Source organism: Zerene cesonia, chromosome 17, assembly GCF_012273895.1.
Source record: "Zerene cesonia ecotype Mississippi chromosome 17, Zerene_cesonia_1.1, whole genome shotgun sequence".
Lineage (NCBI taxonomy): Eukaryota > Metazoa > Arthropoda > Insecta > Lepidoptera > Pieridae > Zerene > Zerene cesonia.
In genome coordinates, this window is record NC_052118.1 from 6,986,420 (window position 1) to 7,010,354 (window position 23,935).

General features: G+C 32.8%; 1 protein-coding gene across 5 annotated transcripts in view; it reads left to right on the plus strand.

The window, feature by feature from the left end:
- The window catches only part of LOC119833549 (proton channel OtopLc-like), a 50,490-nt gene that overhangs the window by 5,412 nt on the left and 21,143 nt on the right, over positions 1–23,935 (plus strand). For 4 of the 5 annotated variants that reach the window (XM_038357602.1, XM_038357604.1, XM_038357603.1 and 1 more), the window contains one exon: positions 21,179–21,424. In XM_038357602.1, the coding sequence (XP_038213530.1) occupies positions 21,179–21,424 (246 nt within the window). Of the gene's footprint in view, positions 1–14,275; positions 14,443–21,178; positions 21,425–23,935 lie in introns of those variants that run through there. The other variant, XM_038357606.1, reaches the window with a different exon arrangement.

Genomic DNA, 23,935 nt, shown 5'->3' on the forward strand with positions numbered 1-23,935 from the left:
TGACAGATTCGAAATTCAAATGTAATATTTTTTTATAATTAAGTGTAACAGTATTTATGGCCAGACTAAGTATTTCACTAATGTATCTCATTATAAGATTAACTGTTTGAGTTTACAAAACATTCGCAAACAACTTGTTTTAGAACGATATACCTACCTTACGAGTAAGCTTTAAAATCTGATTTATGTGTGTTTTTATCTAGAGGGTATTCGGAAATCGCTCAATGAATATGAAAAACTTTTCTATTGACCGGGCACATGCCTCTGGGCTCATAATAAATGTTTTACGAAAGAATACAGCTCTATACCCCCACAATAAAGCGCTGTCGCTTTGTGTAGTAAGTACTGTTACTGCACAAAGCTTGTGCGTTAACGATACTGCAGGTAAGTCATTGAATTTATTAAATACAAACAATATAAATATTTGTTCCTCATTAGAATATATTAAAAGCAGTGGTGGCTCAGTGGTGAGAACCTCGGACTTCAAAATCGATAAGTTGGGGTTCGAGACCAGGCGAGCATGCACGAAATAAATTGATTTTCCAATTTATCTGCGCATGTAGATAACATCACCACTGCTTTAAACCGCGAAGGAAAACATCGTGAAGAAACCGGCATGTCCGAGAATCAAAAGTCCGACGACATGTGACATCTGCCAACCCGCCTTTGGTCAGCGTGGTGGATAATGGCATGAACCCTCATAGGAGGCCTGGGTCCCAGCAGTGGGAACATAATATAAGGGCTGATGATGATGATGATGATTATAATGAGAATATATTATCATTCATCATACTGTCATTATTAACATATTTGCCTTCGCAAAAGGATTAATAAAATTAGTAGAACAGTTTTTGACAAGTAATCTTTTTACAATATTAGTTAAGATCTTTATAATACATATGCCATACGAGTGGTATGTATCCCTGTTGCATATCATCCGTCATCATGTGTCACGACCTACGCTCACGATCGCCTTGTGTGGTCTGCGTATTAATAACTAGTAACTACACTCTTGCGCAATGTCTAATAACATTCATTAAATTGTGTTTAAAACGATTTAGTTCTCATAAGGAAGATCAGATATAGGTTCAGTCCAATATGGATGTTGTTGTTTTTATTCCGTTTCCTTGTAAGTTTTGATATTCTTATTAGTTTGTGTTGTAATTATCACGTTTTCAAGCAAATATTTTATAATTTACCTACTTACTTATATTTGTATTATTTTGTAAGACTTTCTATTATAACTAAATATTCAGTGAGTTAAATAGTCGTTGGTTATTGTGACGAAATAGATCTATCTACGATATTTATTTTCAAAATAATTCGTATTATAGTTTTTAATATCATTCAAACCTTCTTTAAAATGTCTTGATAAATTATTTTTAAACCACTTTCAGCAAAAGAACAGAAAGGTATCCCACCTTAAAGAATGTTGAAACAACCCCAACCCACATACTATACTACGATAGTCTCTGAAAGTACCTACATGAATCTTACAAAGATTACACTACAATATGTGATACTTTAATTTTATAATTTTTACCCAGTTTTTGTTTAATTAAGAATTGTAATATCAGAAATGCACTTCCATGAAACGTAAAACCGTGAAAGTTATGTAGGTTAAGAATTTTATGAGGGGTCAGGTAGGCACCTGCGTTAACCCTTGTTCGCCTATTCGGTAAAATGTTCCGCGTTATTACATTTTTAGGAAAGATTCCTGTAAAACATAAGCCACATTTAAAGTTGCCATCTTTTGCAAATTATTCAATAACGAACTTTTTGTGGGTTTACTAATCTACGTACGAAATGATCTCATTTAATGTACAATACCTTTATGAAATTTTTAATGTAATTAAAGGAATATGTAATTAAAATTATCGCATATAATAATTTATGGAAAGTAATATGAATAATGTAGAGGCATTTTATCAAATTGCTATGCAAATATACGTAATAGAGTTAAATACACGACGTCAACCAGACACCCTGCGATATAATTATGTTTGAGAGTTTACACTTCGATTTATTACCAACACCATTGGCTAGGTATTATTTTATGTAAATGTACTAAATTACGCACCCATTTTGTATTTATTTAAGGAAATGAGAAATGCTGATATGTGGTCTGAACTTAAGTCATCAAAAGAAGAATGTTCAATTTACATATCTATATAATTAATACTGGTATATTGGTAGGTACCATCTAAAAAGCTAATTCCAAAATATAAAGACGTTCATGAATTATTAACGTAAGATTTATGCCTTACAAGCAATAATAACTAACGAAAAATCTGCGACACAATGGACTTAATAGACATAAATGAGACAAACATTTTCCATCTGAGTAAATGTTAAATAATTTAATATTACAATAAACCATTTTTTTTATTCCTACATAACTTATTTGAAAGTCTATATCTATATTACATTTAATTTTCCAGAAGAACTACGGAAATAAACATATATTTAAAAAAATACTTGTCGGAATTGCACGACTCATAAGGCGAAGCATTAGACTTTAGAGAGTGCTTTACTAACGAATAAATATCATTTCATAAACACGCTATCAACTAAAGTAAAAATCACGCTTTGACGATAGAATCAACTAAATTCTTTCACTAGCTCTTTTACAGAGTATACGTAAGAAAATAAATTATTTCATTCTAGCGATAATAATCAGGATAATAAGTTAAACTCCTTAAATTAATGAATTGTCACCGATCCTTGAAAAGTGTTTTAAGTTTTAATTAAATCTGTCTATTTAAGATTGGTAAAAATCTAGTCTTAAGGAGTAAAATTAAAAATAAAGCGTCAAAAATAGTTATAAGACGGAAAAATGTACCTACTTCAATTAATAAACCGAACTAATCGTACCTACATAAAATACATGGATTTAAATTAATAACGTAGATAGGCTTGAATTTGTACATATTTCATTTACAGTAAATAGTTATCATATTAAGTGATGTTAAATATAGAAAGTGACATGAGTTTTACAATTTTAAAGCCTCACGTCGCTTTGCCGACTTCATTTTAACGTTGCAGCTCAAGTGCCGGCAATTAGACTGTTAATGCGATGATTTTATTACAAAATCTAATAAATGTATTACTGTGGATATTAAAGCATGTTTTCCTAGTCTAATTTAAAACTGGTATATCCGAAAAGGGCGTAGAGTATCAGGGATATGCTTTAATAAATATATTTTTAACATGTTTTGTGTTGATATTAATATCGAATAAAAAAATTAAACAATTTCTATAGAACAAAAATTACAACCGACTTAAGAAACTGCTTCGTTTTTGGGAACACCCATGTTGTTTTTTTAATATAGTCGTATAGATTTAATGTGGAGTTTTAGAGACGTTCATTTAACACTTTCTTACAGTTTTATGTTGTGTGACAACATGCATTCAATATTTAATCTATTTGACTTTTAGATAAATAATGATTATGCACATACTTAGATAATAACCTCAAAATTGATGGTCCTTACTGTAATACGTCTGGTCAAGTAAGAATTTATTTATTAGAATTTTATAAATTAGTTCTCTAGGACTTTTCTATATTGCACCGAAAAACGTCCCGATGAGAAGGATAACGTCAGAATGTCTTCTCATAAAATACTTTAACATGGCTTTAGAAGAGCCAAGGGACGCATCAGGCTCAGAGGAATTATGGGAAGGAAAAATACGGCGCTCTCCCTGAGGAGGCTATTAAAATTACCAGAAAAATGCATGTTAGAAATGTTCTTTATAGAATAAATCAGTGTAGTGATTTATTTTTCTATTAGAAATTATGAAGTTAGATGGTTGATTTTTATTGTTATCATGCGACATAAAAAAATATAGTAAATTGTTTTTGATTTCATTTGAAAGATATAGATGAGGAATAAGTGTTATATACACAAAAAACTCACAGTCTTGCACACTTATTGTACACGCTAATAAAATAGATCCAATTAAGAAGCTCATCCAGTGGTTCTCGTTACGTCAGTCATTGTATCGGATAGCTATCATTTCCACTATAATCATTCCGTCTGGTTCCGCCGTTGATTAGAGCATGCGGTCCCCTCGTCTCAAACAGACAGTTTATAGCATGATTCGGAAACAGGAACACACATGAGTACGTTCACTTGAAGCGACATGCGACGCTAATTTCACGCCAGACAGCTTGGCAACGGCCTTCCCCAAAGCTTTTACAGAACGCGAATCTACCCGTTCCAAAACAGTGTACATCGCTCCATTGACAACGATGTCATCGCGGATTATGTTTTGTACACAGCGATGCATTACGTTCTCGACGTAGTTTTAGATCCGCGGTATACCCACAGATCACTGCGATACTGCATTTCAGGGCGTCAAAAGCGTAGCGCATAATTAAAGTTATCTGTTATTCACGTTTCTGATATTCGTCGATCGGCGCCCAATTATAGCAGGAGCGATAAATGGATTGACTATGCTCAGTATGAATTCACACAAATCGAAACCATTTCAAATGAGACTATTTGTAAGCGTAATTTTATTAACTCACAACTTGCATAAAACCATCTAGTAAATTGATTCAAGTTTCAAGAACACGATTATTTCAATGAAATGAAAATTGCAATGATGAATAATTTATTAACTTTTCATAGTAACGAACTTTTAAGCCGTTTTACTTTTTTGTAGAAAGTTTAAAGCGAGGAAGCATAAATGGCAGTGAACAATTTTTATGAAAGAAAGTAGGTTGAAATTTTTTATGCTGTTTTGAGCTTATTTTGCAGTTTTAATAAAAACATCGTTAATGGATTTATGTTAGTAATGCTTAGTAAAAGTTCATTAATCTTTTACATTTTTTACCGTTAAAATATGTTAAAAGGGATAGCATTTAAGAAATTATGTTGGTGTTTTTATTTGTGCATTTAAGTAGGTTAATGTATAAAATGCTATCCTAAAAGCTTTGGGGATATTAAACGACGATTATGGGAATTTAAATTTAAAAGGTAGATTTGATATATATTCTAAAGAGTCACATTCGTTCATTAGTACATCCTACTATCCTACTAATATTATAAATGCGAAAGTTAGTAATGTAAAGTTTGGATGTGTGTGTGTTTGTTGCTCTTTCACGAAAAACTACTGAACCGATTGTAATGAATTTTGGTACGTAGACAGCTGGACAACTGGAATAACTTTTTATCCCAACATTCCTACGGGATACGAACTTACGCGGGTGAATCACGGGGCGCAGCTAGTTTATCATATGTGGTGAAAATTATTCGTTTTAGATTTGTTAGGTATAACATTATTTCATTGTAAAGTCGATAAGGCTAATTCATTTATAACAAACACAATTATCAATGGGAATTCATAATACGATAAGTTAATTGATGCAGCTCCACGCTCATATTAATTTAAGGGGCTTCTATTTAACTCGTTGAGAAGCCGTATCAATTTGTAGTGCATGCGAGTATAAAACAATTACCCCAAATACATTATATGAAGCATTATACAGAACGTGTCCTGAAACGGAGCCTAAGCGTCGCCTTCAAATTGTGCAAATAGTTTGCTGCCTTCGCCATTAGCATAAAATGAGCTCCATCCAGTTTGTTTATACGAACGCAGGCACCAGGCAGGTTCAAACTATAATTATATGCACAAAACAAAGACACTTGTGCTAGTTAACAATTCTCGAATCACAAAGGCAGTGTACATTATTTCCTGATTGCGGCTCAGTCAGCCGCGACAGAATTTGTCGTAGGTACTTTCAGCAGATATGTGGGTGACAGCTTGTAAAATTTGGAAGCATACAAAAATTGCGTGCTCTATACTGAAAATTGCATCACACGCGTTGAACGTTTGTATTTTTTTAAAGCAAATATGTAAGAAATATATAGTAGTATTTACAATAATAGTGAAATGAGTATTTAATTTTTATTGTATTAATTTGTAGACATACATTGAAAATAGGTTTAATGCAATTTCAGATCATGTAAGATTTTAATAATCAAAGAGATAAAAAACTTTACGTTTAAATTTTATCTAGATCAAACATCGAGATCGTATACCTTGATTTTTATATGTACTAAAAAAAAATATCGCTGTTATAACTATTAGAAGGTAATTAGTATATTAGTTTATAATCCTATCCTACTTCCTACTAATATTAAAAATGCGAAAGTTTGCAAGGATGTGTGTGTGTGTTTGTTGCTCTTTCACGCTAAAACTACTGAACATTGCAACGAAACTTGGTACGTAGACAGCTGGACAACTGGAATAACATATAGGTAACTTTTTATCCCGATATTCCTACGGAATACGGACTTACGCGGGTGAAACCGTGGGGCGCAGCTAGTAAATTATATTTTTACTAATAATCTAAATACGAGTACGTAAGTTTTGGGTTTGTTTGTATTATGTTACGTTGCAACAGAGCGAATTTATTTATCATAGTGTCTAGAAAAATTAAGGAGGCTAGTTTTTTAACCGCGGTCAAATATCTCATTATGTACTGTAGATATGTCCTATGACTACGCGGGCGAAGCGACGGGCGAGCGGGTAGTAACAATATATGGTGCGGTAGTAGTATAAAGATTTTAAAGAAAACTGTTGAAAGGTTACATTCATTGAAAATAGTTTATGTAAACTGGTTAAATTTAAAATAAGCTACCTAATCGAGCGGCTAATCGCATCATTTCGTACCATCGTAATGTTTTGACACCACTACTAAAATACGCACGAAAATACGGATTTGCAGAAATGACAAAAATGAATCTCGCTAAAATCTAATAAAACCAAGTAAGATGAGAGATGCTCAAGAGTGCGCGCTGCCTAAGGAGGCTCTAAAAACAATTTCGACTCATACTAACGAGCTTTCCACGTCTGCATTTCATATTAGCCGCGGTATAATGTTCTCTCTGTACGCCCATTTCGCATTAACGCTGTTGATCTTTGTTTTACTAGCTTGGAACTGCTTTAGGACTTCCGTAATTAATTCCTGAACTTGGAAACTGAGGATGTGATATCAAGGAACTTTTCTCAATCAATGAATAATAAGCATGAATAGAAAGCAAAATAATTTAGCTTGATTCATTTGTTGAGAGTTGGTGGAATTGTCATCAATTGATTGGAGTGTCTCTTTATTCTTAGACCTGTTCTTTGGATATATATGTACTAAAATTATAATAAATAGAGAGAAGTTTTAAAATTAAAATTAATAACCTCTATATACGTAGGCATCGAAGATGAGTAAACAATTTTTTTTTTGTTTATATACAGAAGGAAGGTATTAATATCATTTTTCGATATATCTACTCTGGGTAATCCATTATCTTATAAATATTTTTTTTTTTTTTTTTTTTTTATGTCATGGTCGGCAATGGAGCTGGTGGGTCGCCTGATGGAAAGCGCTACCACCGCCCATGACCATTTGAAGAGGCGTAAGGTCTGTTGCAGACCTTTCGCCTCCACAAATGGATTGCCGACTTTAATTGGGAAGGGATTAGGAAAGGATTGATGAGAGGAAAGAAGGAAAGGACTGGGAAGGGTAAGGAAAAGGATATGGGCCTCCGGCTCCCCCACTCACCGTACGAAACACAATAGCAAGCTATTATTTCACGCCGGTTTTCTGTGGGGGTGTGGTACTTCCCCGGTGCGAGCTGGCCCAATTCGTGCCGAAGCGCGCTCGACTCCCACAATAAATCAAATCTCTCAAATCAAATCAAACAACAATATCTGATTCAACTAGTTTAAAAATAATTATACTTTTAAATATATATTAAGGTACATGTCATGGAGTATTTTTTCAAACATTTCTAGAACTAACATTATTGTGATTTTCGTAATAAGCAGCCATTTACTGTGTAACGTAGATAAATGACGGATGTTAGCAGAGATGAAGATAAACAGTTATATGAATATAGACAGCATTTAAAACGCAGTCACGTAGGACCAAGAGCAATATGTCAAAAGCGAGAAAAAATTGTTGATATAATCGTATCTGTCTACAGAGAGCCACAAAGGAGACTCCCCTGCTTTTGACGCCCAACCCACTAATATTTTACTCAACGGCCTATCACGCACCATAAATCAAACATTGTGGGCTGCTGTATTTAAAGCAGGGAAGCCATCTATTTATAGTACCTTCGTGATTCCGCAAAATTATCATTCTTTCTGACAGTCACGTTTGGCCCGTGATAAACGTGTTTCGTTCAGTCGTGTTTGCCGAAATTATCAAATGAAGATGGATTGCGAGTTAAGGATAACACGAAATGTGTTTTTGGTTTATACAAATTATTAACTTTGAAGATGATTTTTGATGCAGATATCAAAAATGTTAAGAATATAAGCTTATTTTTATATTTTACCAGCTCAGTTACCCGGTAAGACATAAAAAAGTAAATTTGTACGAGTCATTAATTTCTAAAGTACATCTACTGTATATTTATATCAGCATTGTTGACAATCGAGATAAACAAATCACAATGTTTTCCAGACCTTCAAAAGTCACGTATCTTTTATTCAATCACCGTTGCCGAGTAATCGGAATCAGTGAGTTTAGCAAATCAATTCGTTTCCATAGTTTTGTCAGCTGTCTCACCGAGAATATCCTGAATTATGCAGCGATGGAGCCCGTTATCAGTCGCATCAGACACAGAGATCCGCATGCATAATAAAGTTCGCGTAATATTCCGATTCTGCGTTACAGTTCTTCAAGCAGCTTTCTTTAGCAAGAGGTTCTTCATTGACATACTTTTTGGAGCTTATATGGGAAGTTTATCGCATGAAAGTTCTTCAAATTTATCATTATGCAAGTTTATTTGAAAGCTTATCAAGAAGGGTCATGGTTCGTAACTATCTGCCCACACCGGTGTCGTTGGGTTTGACATAAAAAGACATAACGGAAAGGACAACAGCAAAATATTAAATAAACAACACATAAATAGTTAATGTGGCTCAGATAGAGGTTGAGAGACTACTACAGTTTTTGGTAGAGGAGTTTTTGAGTTTTACACCCATTGTAACGAAGAAAAAGAGAACTAATTAAACCTTTTGCATAATATAGTGCTATATTTATTGAACTTATCTAGTAAATTTTCGACCCTTTTATTGAAAAAGCATACTAGGTCAGAAATGTTTTTCCATTTCCTTAAAAGATAAGAGGCGTTGGTATAACAAACAGATAAGTAACAGTGATTTATCCTGTTCATCAAGCTAAAATTGGATTAGTCTATAGACAACGGTAAAAATAGAATTTATGAGGTTATCCTTCTATTAGTTAGCTTTTTGAGAAATTAACAATCTTATTTTATGAAGTTCCAAAACAATTATTTTTTTAGTCATCATCATCAGCCCATATATGTTCCCACTGCTGGGACACAGGCCTCCTATGAGGGTTCAGGCCATAATCCACCACGCTGGCCAAGTGCGGGTTGGCAGATGTCACATGTCGTCGAACTTTTGATTCTTGGACATGCCGGTTTCCTCACGATGTTTTCCTTCACCGTTTTAAGCAGTGGTGATGTAATCCACATGTGCAGATAAATTGAAAAATCAATTTATTTCCTGCCCGCTCGCCCCGGTTTCGAACCTCGACTTATCGATTTTGAAGTCCGAGGTTCTCACCACTGAGCCACCAATTCGACAATTTTTTTAGTACATTCAGAAAATTATTTGTTTCGAAATTATATGTGCATATGGTTTATTTTGTTCTCATAAATTTACGGTATGAAATCCTCATATTTTCAATTGCAAAATTATGCTAGCACACCTGGTACTTAATGTAATTTTTTTATGATGACACAAAACAAAACAAAAATCTTTATAGACATTTCGTAGTTGCTATAATGGGCTATCACATACTTTTACTTCAATGATCATCAAATGAAATTCAAATCTGGTTTTCCTTGTTTCGTGGAATTGGAACCGAAATAAACATTAAGAAATTTGTAGTGTTTGTCTTGTTTGTGTTACATGCAGGTTAATGACCCGGCTGACGGGATGTTTTTTTAAATGACTTTTTACGAGGGCCTCGAGGATACAGCAAGACACCTGACGGGGAAAAGAAATGTAATTAAGGAGAACTGAGCTCGGCGTTTGTCTTGTTACTTAATTCTTTAAAAATTTAATTCATAATAGGTTACTAAATCAAAGCTGGAACTATATACGTACAAAACGTTTTCAAACAATATCTGATTCAACTAGTTTAAAAATAATTATACTTTTAAGAATCACAAAATCTGGTTGCTGTTTTTATTAACACGAAAGCTGTTAAATATCTTTATTCTATAACCACTAATTATTCATCACATTACCGAATTCAGTCGGATCTAAGATTTATATCTTCCCTTATTAATGGAGGCCAGATGTGTGTTGAATGTCGAGATCACGTGAGAAAATAAAGTATACGTTACTGGGGTAGATAACAGTAATGGCCCGCAGATACTAATGATTTTTGCAGCTGACAAGAAACTGCTTTGAGTCAATCTCTTCGTCTGTGACTCAGACGCTGATTCATAGTAATTTATGTAAGCTTTATTAATTTTTATTTCAATGTGTTATTCGTGTGTATGCTTAATGCAATGCATTAGATTATATAAACTTATATTGTAAAGAACAAAGAAGAAATGTTTTTATTAGCTTGTTACAGTTTTACTCAAAGACTTCTCGACCCATAAAATAAATTATTTTACGATTAGAAAGCTTTTTCCTTACCCTGTAATATATTTTTATTTTCTGCACGGTTCATTCAGAATCCGGGACAAGCCGCAAGTTATAATGTAATAAAGATAAATGATAAAAAAAAAATATTTAATTAGGTTATCAATTAAAATAATCTTTTATCTCTCTAACTATATAAAAGAGCGTTTAATTATTAAAATGCGAAAGAGCTTTAAGTAACGCATTGAGTTTTTCAATAGAATGTAATAATGCGGCCGAAATAGGGCAGCAACTTTTTGGAGAACAAAACAGTGGCTTATTTTTCAGCGTCCAGTGAAATAAAAATATAAAAAGTTTAGCGTTCCTCTTGTCCTGTCCTGTCCTCAATCCTGTAGTTTGCAGGTAGAGATAATACTTGACCGAGATTCAATATTGATTGTTTCGTCAATTGTGCTTTTAGCCTTTTTTCGATATTTTATTCATAAACGATGAAAACACGGTAAGTTAAATTTAACTCCTATTAAATAAAAATGAATCGTCAAATGTGTTGCTAAGCGTAAAACTCGAGAAAGGGTCGACTTAGTTGGCGCTTTTATTTTAACGTTTTTGTGAAGATACAAGGAAGGTTCTTATGAGAAACGTGCACGTGTGAAGCCGGTGCGGACCGCTAGTACTAAAATAGAAATTGATACGATTTTTATTTAAATTGATATGATAATAGATAATGAAAAACTACGTTACTCAGCTGAAAAAATAAAAACATGTACGACAAGGAAACTTAAATTTTTGTAATTAAATAACTAAATACATTGTACGATCTAAGCTTACCATGGCATTAACAAACCCCCACAACTTAAAGTATTTGAAGTTTCTTTTGTGTTAACTTGCAGACTTACAGGCATTGTAGGTTGGAGAGCTCTACACATGTCGTGACACTCGACGTCGCCTACGCAGCTTAGAGCTATTCTTTTCTTCTTACCACGTGGTTGCGACGTTGTTTTGTTTGCATAGCCGTGTCATAACAATAGTCCAGTCAGAAATTGTTTTCAATATTTTGCAGGTTCTTTAGATTCGCAGTTTTAGGTGTGATATAGAAAGCGTGACTTTATTATATTGAACTAAATTGGATAACTAGATTTGTATGTGTAGTTTCAGTAGCCATTAACAGATTATTTTTTATTGATTCTACGCTTACATTTGAACGAATAAGATTAGAAATTATAACAATACTGACGTAAGGTCTACATTTATCTGTATAAATTAATAAAACACCACATACATTTTATCTCCAATATCAAATATTGCCTTTTTTTACCAAAATATCGTATGAAATCAAAGCAATAAATTATATACATCTGATTCGTGAACGCCTTTGTTTTTATATAACAGATATAATGTATTCTCGCGTAAACAACAAAAGTAATAAACTGAGACAAGAGGGAGGAATATTTGCCTATGTAATAAACAGTCGCGCCATCAAGGAAATCGAAACATTAACATCCTTACTCCATCTCTCCGTAAATGAAAAGACAATTTATTAGCCGGGAATTTTTATTGAATTTTATTGCATTTTTCAAGAAACGTTTCGAGTTTTATTAAGAATTTATTGCCGACTAGTGTGTACGGCACGATTTTACGCTAAAGTTTCTTGGATTGAACTAAGATAACATATTAAAGATGTGTCTGTTCATAGCTTAACCTAAGTCTATTGATTGAACCTACCAATTGATTCGGAGTTAAGTGATGAATAAGGATCACATAGAGATGTTTCGTATATACAAAAGTCCATAGTGCTTACAAATAAATCACTAGGATCGTTTTTCTAAAAGTTGATTAAGCGCACCATTTGTAAACATACTTATATATTAAAAGCAGTAGACGGTATGGCGCCTTGTCGGTCAGCGATTCGCAATAATTAATGTAGAGTAACCTAGTTTTGTATACTTACGACTTGCATGATGCGAATAAGGTGTAGCATGTGATTATTTTCCCGCGACTTTTGTTTTCGTGAAAATGTAGCACAGAACACTCATTTATTTAAAAAATTGTATTGATTTGTTTGATTAGTGTGTATATTTATATTGTGTATATTTATACTGTATTACTAGATATATTACTTTAATATGCAATCAGGAAACTTTAGTCACATAGAAATTGGTCGTCGTCATTACGTTCACTTAGGTACGCTGAGTTACAATTCGTCTTATATCATCGTTCTTCAGTTATTTAGGTTGATATTTATGTTATCTCTTAAAGGAATATTGTAATGACTATGGCTCTATACAATTTGATAGTTTATATTGTCTGATTTGAGAAGGTACGTGACATAGATGAAGGGTAAGCTAAACATAACAAGGTGAACACCAAGATTTTTTAATATCTTTATAAATATCTCTCAATTACAATGGAAGTTTAAATATAGCAATGTCGGATTTCTAGATTCAAATTGAAAAATCGCAGTAATTGAAGCTTAACTGAAACAAATCACTGCCGGCCACGTGAGCTACGGCGTGTACCCATAAATCCAAATTGACACTAACTGGCTAATGTTGATCTGCCAACGCATTTGGGGTTCCACTTATGGTCAAATATTTTGGCAATAAAACATCTGTAATTATAGTACCAATTTATTTGTTGGACATATTCAACGAGATTTTGTACACATTTGAAAGTGTTTTTCTCAATATACATATATATACATATTACTGAAATCAAGTTAAAACCATGAAGGAGCAAGAAAAATCGGCACATCTTTAGCTATAGATTAAGAATGTATTTGGAGGTTTCATTGTTATTAAAATTCAAGTTTGCCTGTATAATAAAGGCGCATAGGTATCTTTAAATTATCTTTTAGTATTATTAGTTTGACCTTCTATCTAACCTTGTAATCATACATTAAGAGCGCATTTATAATCGAATCTCTAACTATCTCCATCGTTGCAAAATCGGCAACATCCGCATTGCTTCCATCAGACCCCCACGTCCTTTCATCATGGTTAGTTGCCCCTTACCATTATTATAATGGATGCTTTATTAAAATATAATACTCCAACTGCATAAAGCATTGATTATTATACCAAGGAACTATTTCGAGTTAATTATACTAATAAATACAGTCATTTTTTATTTTATTTTATAAGATAATAACCACTATTAATGGTTAACAAGACGTGTCATGTCCCAGTTAGGGATACTCCGCGCCTAGTACCTTCCAAATACACTAACTACGGATGTGTTGCAATCCTAAAATTGTTTGAGGAATAGAATTGGATGCGTTTCTCTAGACTTACGGATCTCTTACCCAAGTGGTTATATTAAATACTAAGCTCATTACCATGCAGTCAGTCTTTTTAAGGCTTGACAATTTTCCTGTCCTAAAGTCAAGAAAAATTTACTATAGGTATAATAGTTCTATAATATCAAACAATTATAAATGATTGATGTACTAGTAAAGGGATAGATTGCAGCGTTTAGAACTCATTTATAACACAAAGAATGTATTTATAGTTTTATTTGTGGTTCAATTTCGCTAGAGAGGTTATGTCCGGTCTCGCCGTCGTGTTTGCATAATGGCAGTAGAAAATTGCTGCAGTGGTATCATCTAATTTGATGATCCCCTGTTCGTATCAAGAACAATTCAGTATGGAGAGCGCGGTTGTAGAGAACTGCGCAACATCACTCATAATAGTTGTTTAAAAACATAATCTGTTTCAAATAATGGTAGTTTAGTGAGCGTGCTTGTTAAATTAAAATGAAGATTACGGAGTCCGTCGCTAGTGGAAATGAGGTGGATGTGATTAAAAGGTACATTTTATATACTCTTTTTAGACTTTTATTTATCATAGTGGATATTTTAATAAATTTCTTAATGAAAAGTCATACTGATTTTCTTAGTTAATTTTATGGATATACGTTAATATATGTTAAATAAAAAAAAATAATTTCATTTTAATTATAAAATAATTTTTTTTTAAATGTCGACTTTATGAAGTGAAAACATTTATGGCATAAGGATTTTAAAAGCTATACCATGTCTATGTTCAGTTCACATTGAATTAACATTAGGTATGAAGGTGTAAGGGAAGGATAGAAGTGAAACCATTGACTTGTCCCTCGCCCTACTTCCGGACGTATCAATGTTATAAACACGACTCGTCCTTAAAGCCGGGTCATCGACCGCTTACGTGAAGAATGCCTGTTAACAAGGGTGGCATGCAATTAAATTTAAAATGCACCGAAATGCGGACACTGCACGCAACCTGACACCAAATTAGAAGGCGACACGGTCTATTTTGTTCGCCATAACAGATGTTCGGAAATGTGTCGTTTATATTCGAGATTCATAGCCCATTTTGTTGGGTAAATTTTAAATGTCTCTTAAGTAGGGTCGGGTATAAGCGACGTAATCGGAAAGGGTACATTTTTAAACTGGTTGACTTTTTATAGATGAGCTAAATATGGCTCTTCAATATTATAATTTTCGCAATATTATGTTGAACAACAAAAGGACTTAAACAATTAAATTCTTTATTTGCTATTATTATTATTTCGAAATCAACTATATTTATCGATAGATACATAATTTTCTATTTTAGTAAACAAAGTAAATTTTGTCAAATTGCCAATTCATATAATTTTATTATTTATATTCGATTCCCGAAAAAGCTCAAAGACCCGAACAACAAATATTTAAACAAAGGGCATCCAAAATTAAATTACTTACGGAGATCGGAAAAACGATCAAAATGTGATTTACTCTCGCTTTTAGCTGAACCAGTCTGAGTAAAATCGCACTCAATCCCTTTCAGAATTTTTCCCTAGCGCTGAAACGTTCAAGTACAATAACTACGTTCAACGTAAAAAGCCAGTTACTACAGACGCCCATTGATCACCAGGCGGGCGGCCGGCGAGCTCTAACGAAAGGGAACGCTACGAAACCTACGCTTATTTTAACTAACCATGCAACGAACTAAGCAAAAGCTCTGCCCGTCAAAACCTAACCTAGCACTTCACGCAATAAAGTCCAATATGAAACACGCTTCCAGCGCAGTTCTGCTTTTACTTTCGAGGCGACATTCTATAACACCAAATGTATATGTAGTACGTATTCAGTAGTATTTGTTACGGCGTACAAAGATTAGTAAGGTTTTAGATAGCGTCAGCTTTTCGTGCGAGCGGATTTATTTGTTCGCATTTAAAGCTTTCACGGTGCGCGATGAAAAACTCATGTATAACGAACTTTTATACTTTAAAACCATGCGAAATGACGATTTATGTGAAGTTGCTTTTAAAATCCTCACTTTGCTCCACGTTTTGAATTGTCAAAGAAAGTAATGAATTGCTATTACCTGTTTAAAGTATCCTTAATTTTGTTTCCTATTTTCATGTAATATATGTATGACCTGAGGGCTATTTCATCTAAATAATTTTTTTTTATAGATAATAAAAGGATATCTCAGTGATTCTTGCAAAATATGAGACTATTAAGGGCAACTTCAATTGATACGATTTAGGTGACGAGGGTAACTGAAATATTTCTTGATGGGATTAGTTTGCTACCATGTAGGGGATAAGAAAGTAATCCGTTTTATTTATGAACTAAATACATAAGCTTAACCATATAGAATAGACTTGGCGTCTCCACAGCGGCGCGTCACAACACGTAACTCTTCCCATTTGTCAAGATTACATTTCGGAAATAAACCAAGCTTGAAAAACCAAATAGTGTTGAATCAATAATTGTTTCATCAAATTACAACTTACCTACTACGTTTAGGAACAATGCTTTTCAATAAATGTACATTTACAGTCTCCATTACATTGAAAACCAGATGAATAGAAACTTATATAACTTAATTATATTCCTTAAGTAAATCAGTTGATATTAATAGTATCAGTTCGAGTTCTGTCAATGCTTATATAGAATCTGTTTAGAGTATTAGAACATATAGAATCGATGTATTGGCTTAGCTCAATACTTTAGCAGCAACTGGAATGTGTATTTGAGATTCATACATTCCGTCCATGCACGAAAAATAAAATTTACTTCCCGATAAAGTTCCTTACCGTTTCGTATTGCCTTCACAAATCGATTTTACACGACATTTTGTGTATAGGCGCTGTTCTTATGTTGCTGGTTAGTTTTTATTAAGCATAAGTTTGTGAAAGAAGAATTATTCTAGGATGGTTCGCGTTTGTTTTAAAATACAAATATAAAATTAATTCTCAACTTGTTCTTAAATTAGGTAGAGCATTGTGGTGTATTTAAATAAGTGAAGAGATTACCTATCCCTTACCATGAAGAGTGAAGTTTAATATTTTAATATCACCTACAAAAAATAAAGTTCTTTCTTAAAAAGGAAAATTCTCCTTTCCGTACCATAATTCTCTGTCAAGGGGTGCCAGCTGCCAAGTTAAAAAACGTGGCAGTGCCTTGTAATATGCTTCGCGTTCAAAATTAAAGACTCTTGCATCGAGTACTACATGCCGTAGTATACTCAATTTTAATTGTTAAGTAGATACATTGTCACAAAGCGTGAATATTTTATCAATAATCCGGTTTTTAAAGACCTCGTTTAACGAGGCCTTTGGGCAAAATCAATACATCATAACTTTCAATTATGTACCAATGTAAAATGGATACAGGAAATGATAGGTAAATTGAATCGAGGTAGGAATTAACAATATAAAATTATAAATAACACGTTATCATACACTTAGTGGAACAAAAAGCATTAAAACAAATCTTTGTTGACGTTCATTGAAAACAATTGAATAGCAATAAAAACTGTTTACGAACTATTGTTTTATTACAGTCATTAATCGATTTTTATTCATAATTGAAACTACTAAATGCCAGCGGATGGTGTAGACAGGTTAATAATCACTACGGTACCGTTTAGTTGATTAAAATAAACGTAGCATGTAATCCAGGTAAACCATTTACGCGGGAAACGGGAACGGAAATCAGACGCCGCCATATTGGATACGGAAATGGTATGCACGTCGCTTGACGATCTTCTGTATCGATTTAGTATTGGCATGCAGTTATATTATGTATGTGTTTTTATAGCAATGCTTTGTTTTTATTGGAAAACAATGCCAAGTATTGTGTAAACGTCGTATATTTTACATAAAACATTTATATTAGGTCAATAGCAGTAGGTAGCGTTTTGGTAAAAAATATTCGAAAAAATTATTACGAAAATATAATAATCACTTAAAATCTAATACAGTTATATTTTTTTATATTATATTTTACAAGTATAGATAGCTAAACTAAATTTTTTATAAATAATATTCAACTTTCAAAATATATAATGCTATCTACTTTATTTCCTCCTCAATATTGCATATTATTTAATTATTATTATAATTCAAGAATTTGGAGGTCTGAAATACATATAAAATATTGGAGTAATAAATCCTGTACGTACAAATTAAAAAAAAAACTATTTTAAATATTCACATACATAGGGTCTGTTGAATTAACGAACGCTAATGAAGCACGACCGTATTTATTTCATCAACCGCAGACCCTCTTAATCTCGTCTAGTTCGTTAAAAATCATAAAAGTCAGCTCAAGTTTTATTATATTGTCTGTTCTTTACATACATTTAACGAAAATAAAATTTCGATGACTGCACTGTTTAGGCCGGCGTTACATAAAAAAAATTGTCGGAAATCGGGAATCTGTAAATTAAAAAAGTACCTATACATCCTACTAATATTATAAATGCGAAGGTTTCTAAGGATGTGTGTGTGTTTGTTGCTCTTTCCCGCACAAGCTACTGAACCGGTTGCAATGAAATTTGTTGCGTGGACAACTGGACAACTGAAATAACATATAGGAAACTTTTTATCCCGATATTCCTACGGGATACGGACTTACGAGGGTAAAACCGCGGGGCCCAGCTAATAGCAGCTAACTTTGTGGTTTGTGAGAAATACCATAGATCACATAATACGATACTAGTAATACCTAAATACAAAGAATGTAGTAATTATGTTTTTATTTTATGGAATTCGGTTTTTATTTACGGACAAAATTTACCTAAGGAAAAGATAAACTTAGGAGTCTATTTATTTGTTCTAATGATAATTTACCCTAAATAATAATAATAATTTATAATTACAGCGGGAAATAGAAAACAATTTTGTTTAGATTATTTATCTTATTTTCATGAAAAACGAACCTTATAAATATTTTTAGAGTGAAACAGGAACCTAATTAATCACGTTACTAGAGCGGAAAATTGTTCCATGGGTATAAGTACCATAGCGCATGCTTCTACTCAAAATGTTAGCAAATAGAATATTTTGACCTGGAAACTGCGTTGTTTGCGGGTTAAGTGTTTGACAATTCATATTTACATAAAATCTGTATTGAAATAACATTGTTGCTATAATAATATTAAAATGGAATACAATTTGGCATGATAACTTGGTATTGGGTAAGTTTAATGGCGTTATGCTTTAGATTTTGTTTTTCTTCTTATGTTTTATGGAAGTTATTAACACTTTGAGTTTTGCCCATCATAAATAGGTAAACATTGAAGAAATAAGTCACTTGTATTTTCATGCCTTACTCCCATTCAACGCCTTACGAAAAACCTATTATTTTTGCGCTCAACACATAATTTGCAAACACATTAATCTTATCTTCATAAAGTTATGGAATCCTTTACAAAATGATAAGACGGAAAACAATGCATAATCACTTCCGATTAAGAAAGTTCAACTATAAGCATAAGTCATTTTCTATTGTTCCTGCATTCCATTCAAAATAGATTATAACTAAGGCCGCATTGAAACCGCTCTCTGGTATAGAACCAGAGCTTCGCCTTTGATTTATGGCATGAAATGGAACATCTTCATTTTATGAATTTCACTAGGTAGATATATTTACAAATGTTTTGAACGTTTTATATATAAAACTAGCCTCTCGTTGAACAGGATGGAATTGGGGTAAAACTTTAGTGATATAGGTTACATTAATCATAATATTATTTATTCAGCAGCTGTTGGATGAGATTATACTAATATTCAGCTCCACCTATTTCTTCGCAGGAGAAAGTAGCTGGAGTCAGGTGGAGGTAGTTCGCAAACAATAATTTTTGTATGACCTTCAAGACATGTAACATCTTAGTCTCCCCGTGACCACGCTCGCTGTAAAGTGTTCGAAACGTCGGGCTAATAATATAATGCATAAATCGCGTTTAAAATCCGTTAAAAAGTCAATAATTTCTTAATGTCTAATACTCGCGTAAAATTAAACACAAGAACATTCGATGGGCATTATTTCAAAATATCTATATATCAACAGAAACTTTATCTATTTAATATTGTAAATTGAGGCTGAAAAACAAGCTTTGAATATTCACCTTTGCCCGCATATTCAAAAGAAAACAGTGAGTTTTTTTGTCAGTACTAGCAAATTATGTACATTCATCATCATGAGGTCTTCATATTAAGTGTATAATATGAAGCTCCGTCACTAGCAGAAAAAAATTCCTGTGAGAATAATTGAATTGACAGCATAATAAAGCATGAGGAGGTATTTATGTGCACCCCTGATCATACTTTATGCGGATTTCGCTATCCGTTGAACTGTATTGATCTGAGTAATAGATTTAAGATGAAGGTTATTTAATTTATATCCTACTAGCTTTCTGCCGGTAGATTCTTGTACATGGCCATAGAAAACATATACATTATACAGTCTGGTGTTTTATCTGCGTATTTCCCGTTACCGTGGCATTTCCATGGGATAGTAAGTTAAAAGTCCTTACACCACATTTTATCTAAGTCGATTGATAGTTTCAGACGTGAAAATGAGACAGACAGATAGAGTTACTTCCACATGTAAAATATTAGTGGGGAAAGTAGAGATTTGACTGCACTTCGTTTCTTGAAAATATAGGATTAATCAATTTCCAACGTGTAGATATTTTGTGTCGTAGATTCTAGCTAACATACAAATTTTATACCTTAAAATAAAATGAAACAATAAATATTTTTGAATTTGTAACGGGATTAGTAAGGGGAAAAAATGTCGTTCCTAACTATTAGTAGTAAACAGATTCCATTCGGAAATAGCTTTTTACCTTGACGGTACTATTCAAAGATTCCAAAACTTCATTTTATGTGAGAAGTATTTTCTAATTACACGGTTACCTGAACGTTTTAATGAGAATCTTGGGAAGTTTTAGTTTTAAGGAAGATCGATTTCACGCATTTGTTAGACGAGATATTGATGAAATTAAAAGACTTACTTGAAATTTATTATCAATATTTTATGTAATAATATGTAAAACTGAGTATAGAAAGAATCAATAATTTTTTTTCAATTATTAAGATAATTACACAATCCACACGTGAGTGAAAATTTAAAATAGTTAATAAACTCAATTAGGACTATTGTTGTTAGAGCATATACGAATTAATTAACATTTCCACATACAGAGGTATTTCCCATTGACAATACTATGTCTTATAACTTATTTATAAACACTGTTCTCAAATCAATAAACCCTTCCAGCTGCTTCTCAATCCCAGCAAACAACATGTCTGGCGGGTTCCACGTCTCAAGGGGTACGTTCGGGGACTCGGAGATGTCTGGCAGCAGCGCTCCGCCCCTCCCGAGCCCGGCGTCCGCGGGCGCCGCGCTGGTGTCCCCGGAGACGCTGAGCCGCCATAGTAGCCCCCCGCCGATACCAGCTCACCCTTCATGCCAGCCAGCGCCTTCGTGTTCATCCCATCATGTTCATATGGAGTCACCGTTGAGGTTGGTAATTCTTATAGCATTATACCTAATACATATATTTATTTGTGATTAGCTGTTCATGGGCTTGTGTGTTGGTTCATACTGATTATTTGTATATAGTCAGGATGACGAACTAGAAAATATTAAGGTGTTTACTTTTAAATTATAAATACGCTAAAAACCTTGCAATTAAAATATAACATTTATGTCGGTGCTTTCACTACATATAATAAACAAAGTCGCTTTCTCTTTCCCTATGTATGCTTAAATCTTTAAAACTACGCAACAGATTTTGATGGGGTTTAATGATAGATAGGCTGATTCAAGAGGAAGGTTGTATATAATAAAATCTATTAATCTACTCCGAATTTAACGCGTGCGAAGCGGACTAGTAAATTATAATTCATAGATACCTAATCTACTGTTAAAACAACGGGATGCAATGGATAAGTAGTAAACGAATATAATAAACGTTATATTCGTTTACTACTTATCCATTGCAACATAACAAATGTGGAATAATATAATAGCTTTAATTTCATTTGTTTGGATGTTACAAATTGACTTCGTTTAGGGTAAACAGCTTTTTAGCTACCAAAATATCTTGCTTTTCCGTTTCTCATCCGCGGTTATTTATGGCCTTATTTGTAATGTATTTAAACGAGAATATAATAAAATTCCAATAATTATTAAACTAAATTGAGTATTGAGCCCGTTTACGAAAAAATATATTTATGGACACGACAATGGACAATTTTTTATATCCTACATTTGTGGAAGTCTTTTGAATACACAACTACTAAGAATATTTGTAACAAATGAGCTGCACTGCGGTTGACTTTGGGTGTACAGTGCTCAGTTGGGTCGAAGCTGTGCAACCATAGGATATGTGGAAAACTATAACAAAGGACTATTAATTTGCATAAATTGTATTTCGCTTGCATCTTTCGGATACGATATATTCTAGGTTATTTAATACTTGTGATGGTTTATTAATGTATTATAATTAATCATTACAATTAGATCTTAATAATATTATAAACGTGAAAACTTGTAAGTATGGTTGGATGGATACTTTATGTTACTCTTTCACGCGAAAACGGCTTATCGTATCTGTATAAAATTAGTACCTACAGAGATAGATTATAGTCTAGATTAGCACAAAGACTTTTTATACGGGTACCACACGAGTTACGGCGTGGTTTATTGTTAGAAATTAATAATTTATCACATCATTCATTTCTATCATACTTTAATTATGTACAATGACTCAGATTGTCAAGATATTTAAAATTCAGGAACCTGTGCTTTCAAATAACAATGTAATCATAAAAGTGCCAGAGGAGGCACGAAATACATTTTTTACTGTTTACGCTATTCTCTTTATTAAAGAAAATATGAAAGTATTCTATAATATTTTGAAACTACACAAAGGCGATATACGATCATAAAGTAAGCAGTGCCAAACAAGTATTAGAATATGATACTCAATGAGATTAGTATCGAAATGTATCGGGTTTCCACAATATCCAGACGGGATTGAAAATGGCGGACTATAAATTACAGGAACGGTCTAGGTTTCATAACTACGCTGGCTTGTATACGTTTTGCTATTTTAATGGATTCATAAATCGATGGTGCAATTTTTTGCTTTATGTACATATTTGGTATAATTATAACATAGACAACGAGTAATCAAAATTCGAATAGTTGTTTATATTTGTTATTTTTTTATAATTTGTCACATAACATAATATTATTACCTACGGCTTACGCCCTGTATCATCTTGAGCAAACACTCAATTTAATATAAGCGCGTATTATTTTAATCAAAATCTATTATTTAAACCCCGGCTTCGGCCGTGGTACACATATAGCCTTATAGCCTTCCTCAACAAATGGGCTATCTAATACTGACAGAATTTTTCAAATCAGACCAGTAGTTCCTGAGAATTGTGCGTTCAAACAAACAAACAAACTCTTCAGCTTTATAATATTAATTTAATAATTTTCTCCGCTCTGAATATTTGAACAGGCACTTTGAAAATTAAATTAATTTTGTCTATGTAATATATGAATTTGATCAATTTAACAAGGGAAAAGTTTCCATTGTGTTCAAACAGGTTTGTAAAAAAACGGAAGTCCAATGCGGGCTCACTACGTATAGTCACTTCAAAAAGCTAGATTCGTATATAACTTAACTTAAACTAAATATAAAAGTTGGGGATTTATTACATTAAAATTACATACATAAAAAGACGCTTTACCGTTACTTTTTAATTTTTAGTTTTTATAGCATTGAAATGCTTTTTATAAATGAGAAATTAAAAAAAAATCTTACCGTTACTTGTTAGTTATTCATATACATGTTTATAAGTTTATTGAATGTCAGTTAACTAATAAATTATCTTATTCAATAAGAACTTTATAGGGATTAGCAATACGTAAATTCTTAAAACCTTAAGGATTTGAATCTAATGAAAATTCCATCTAAAGGCATCCTGAAACCACTTCAATACGGAATCATTATCG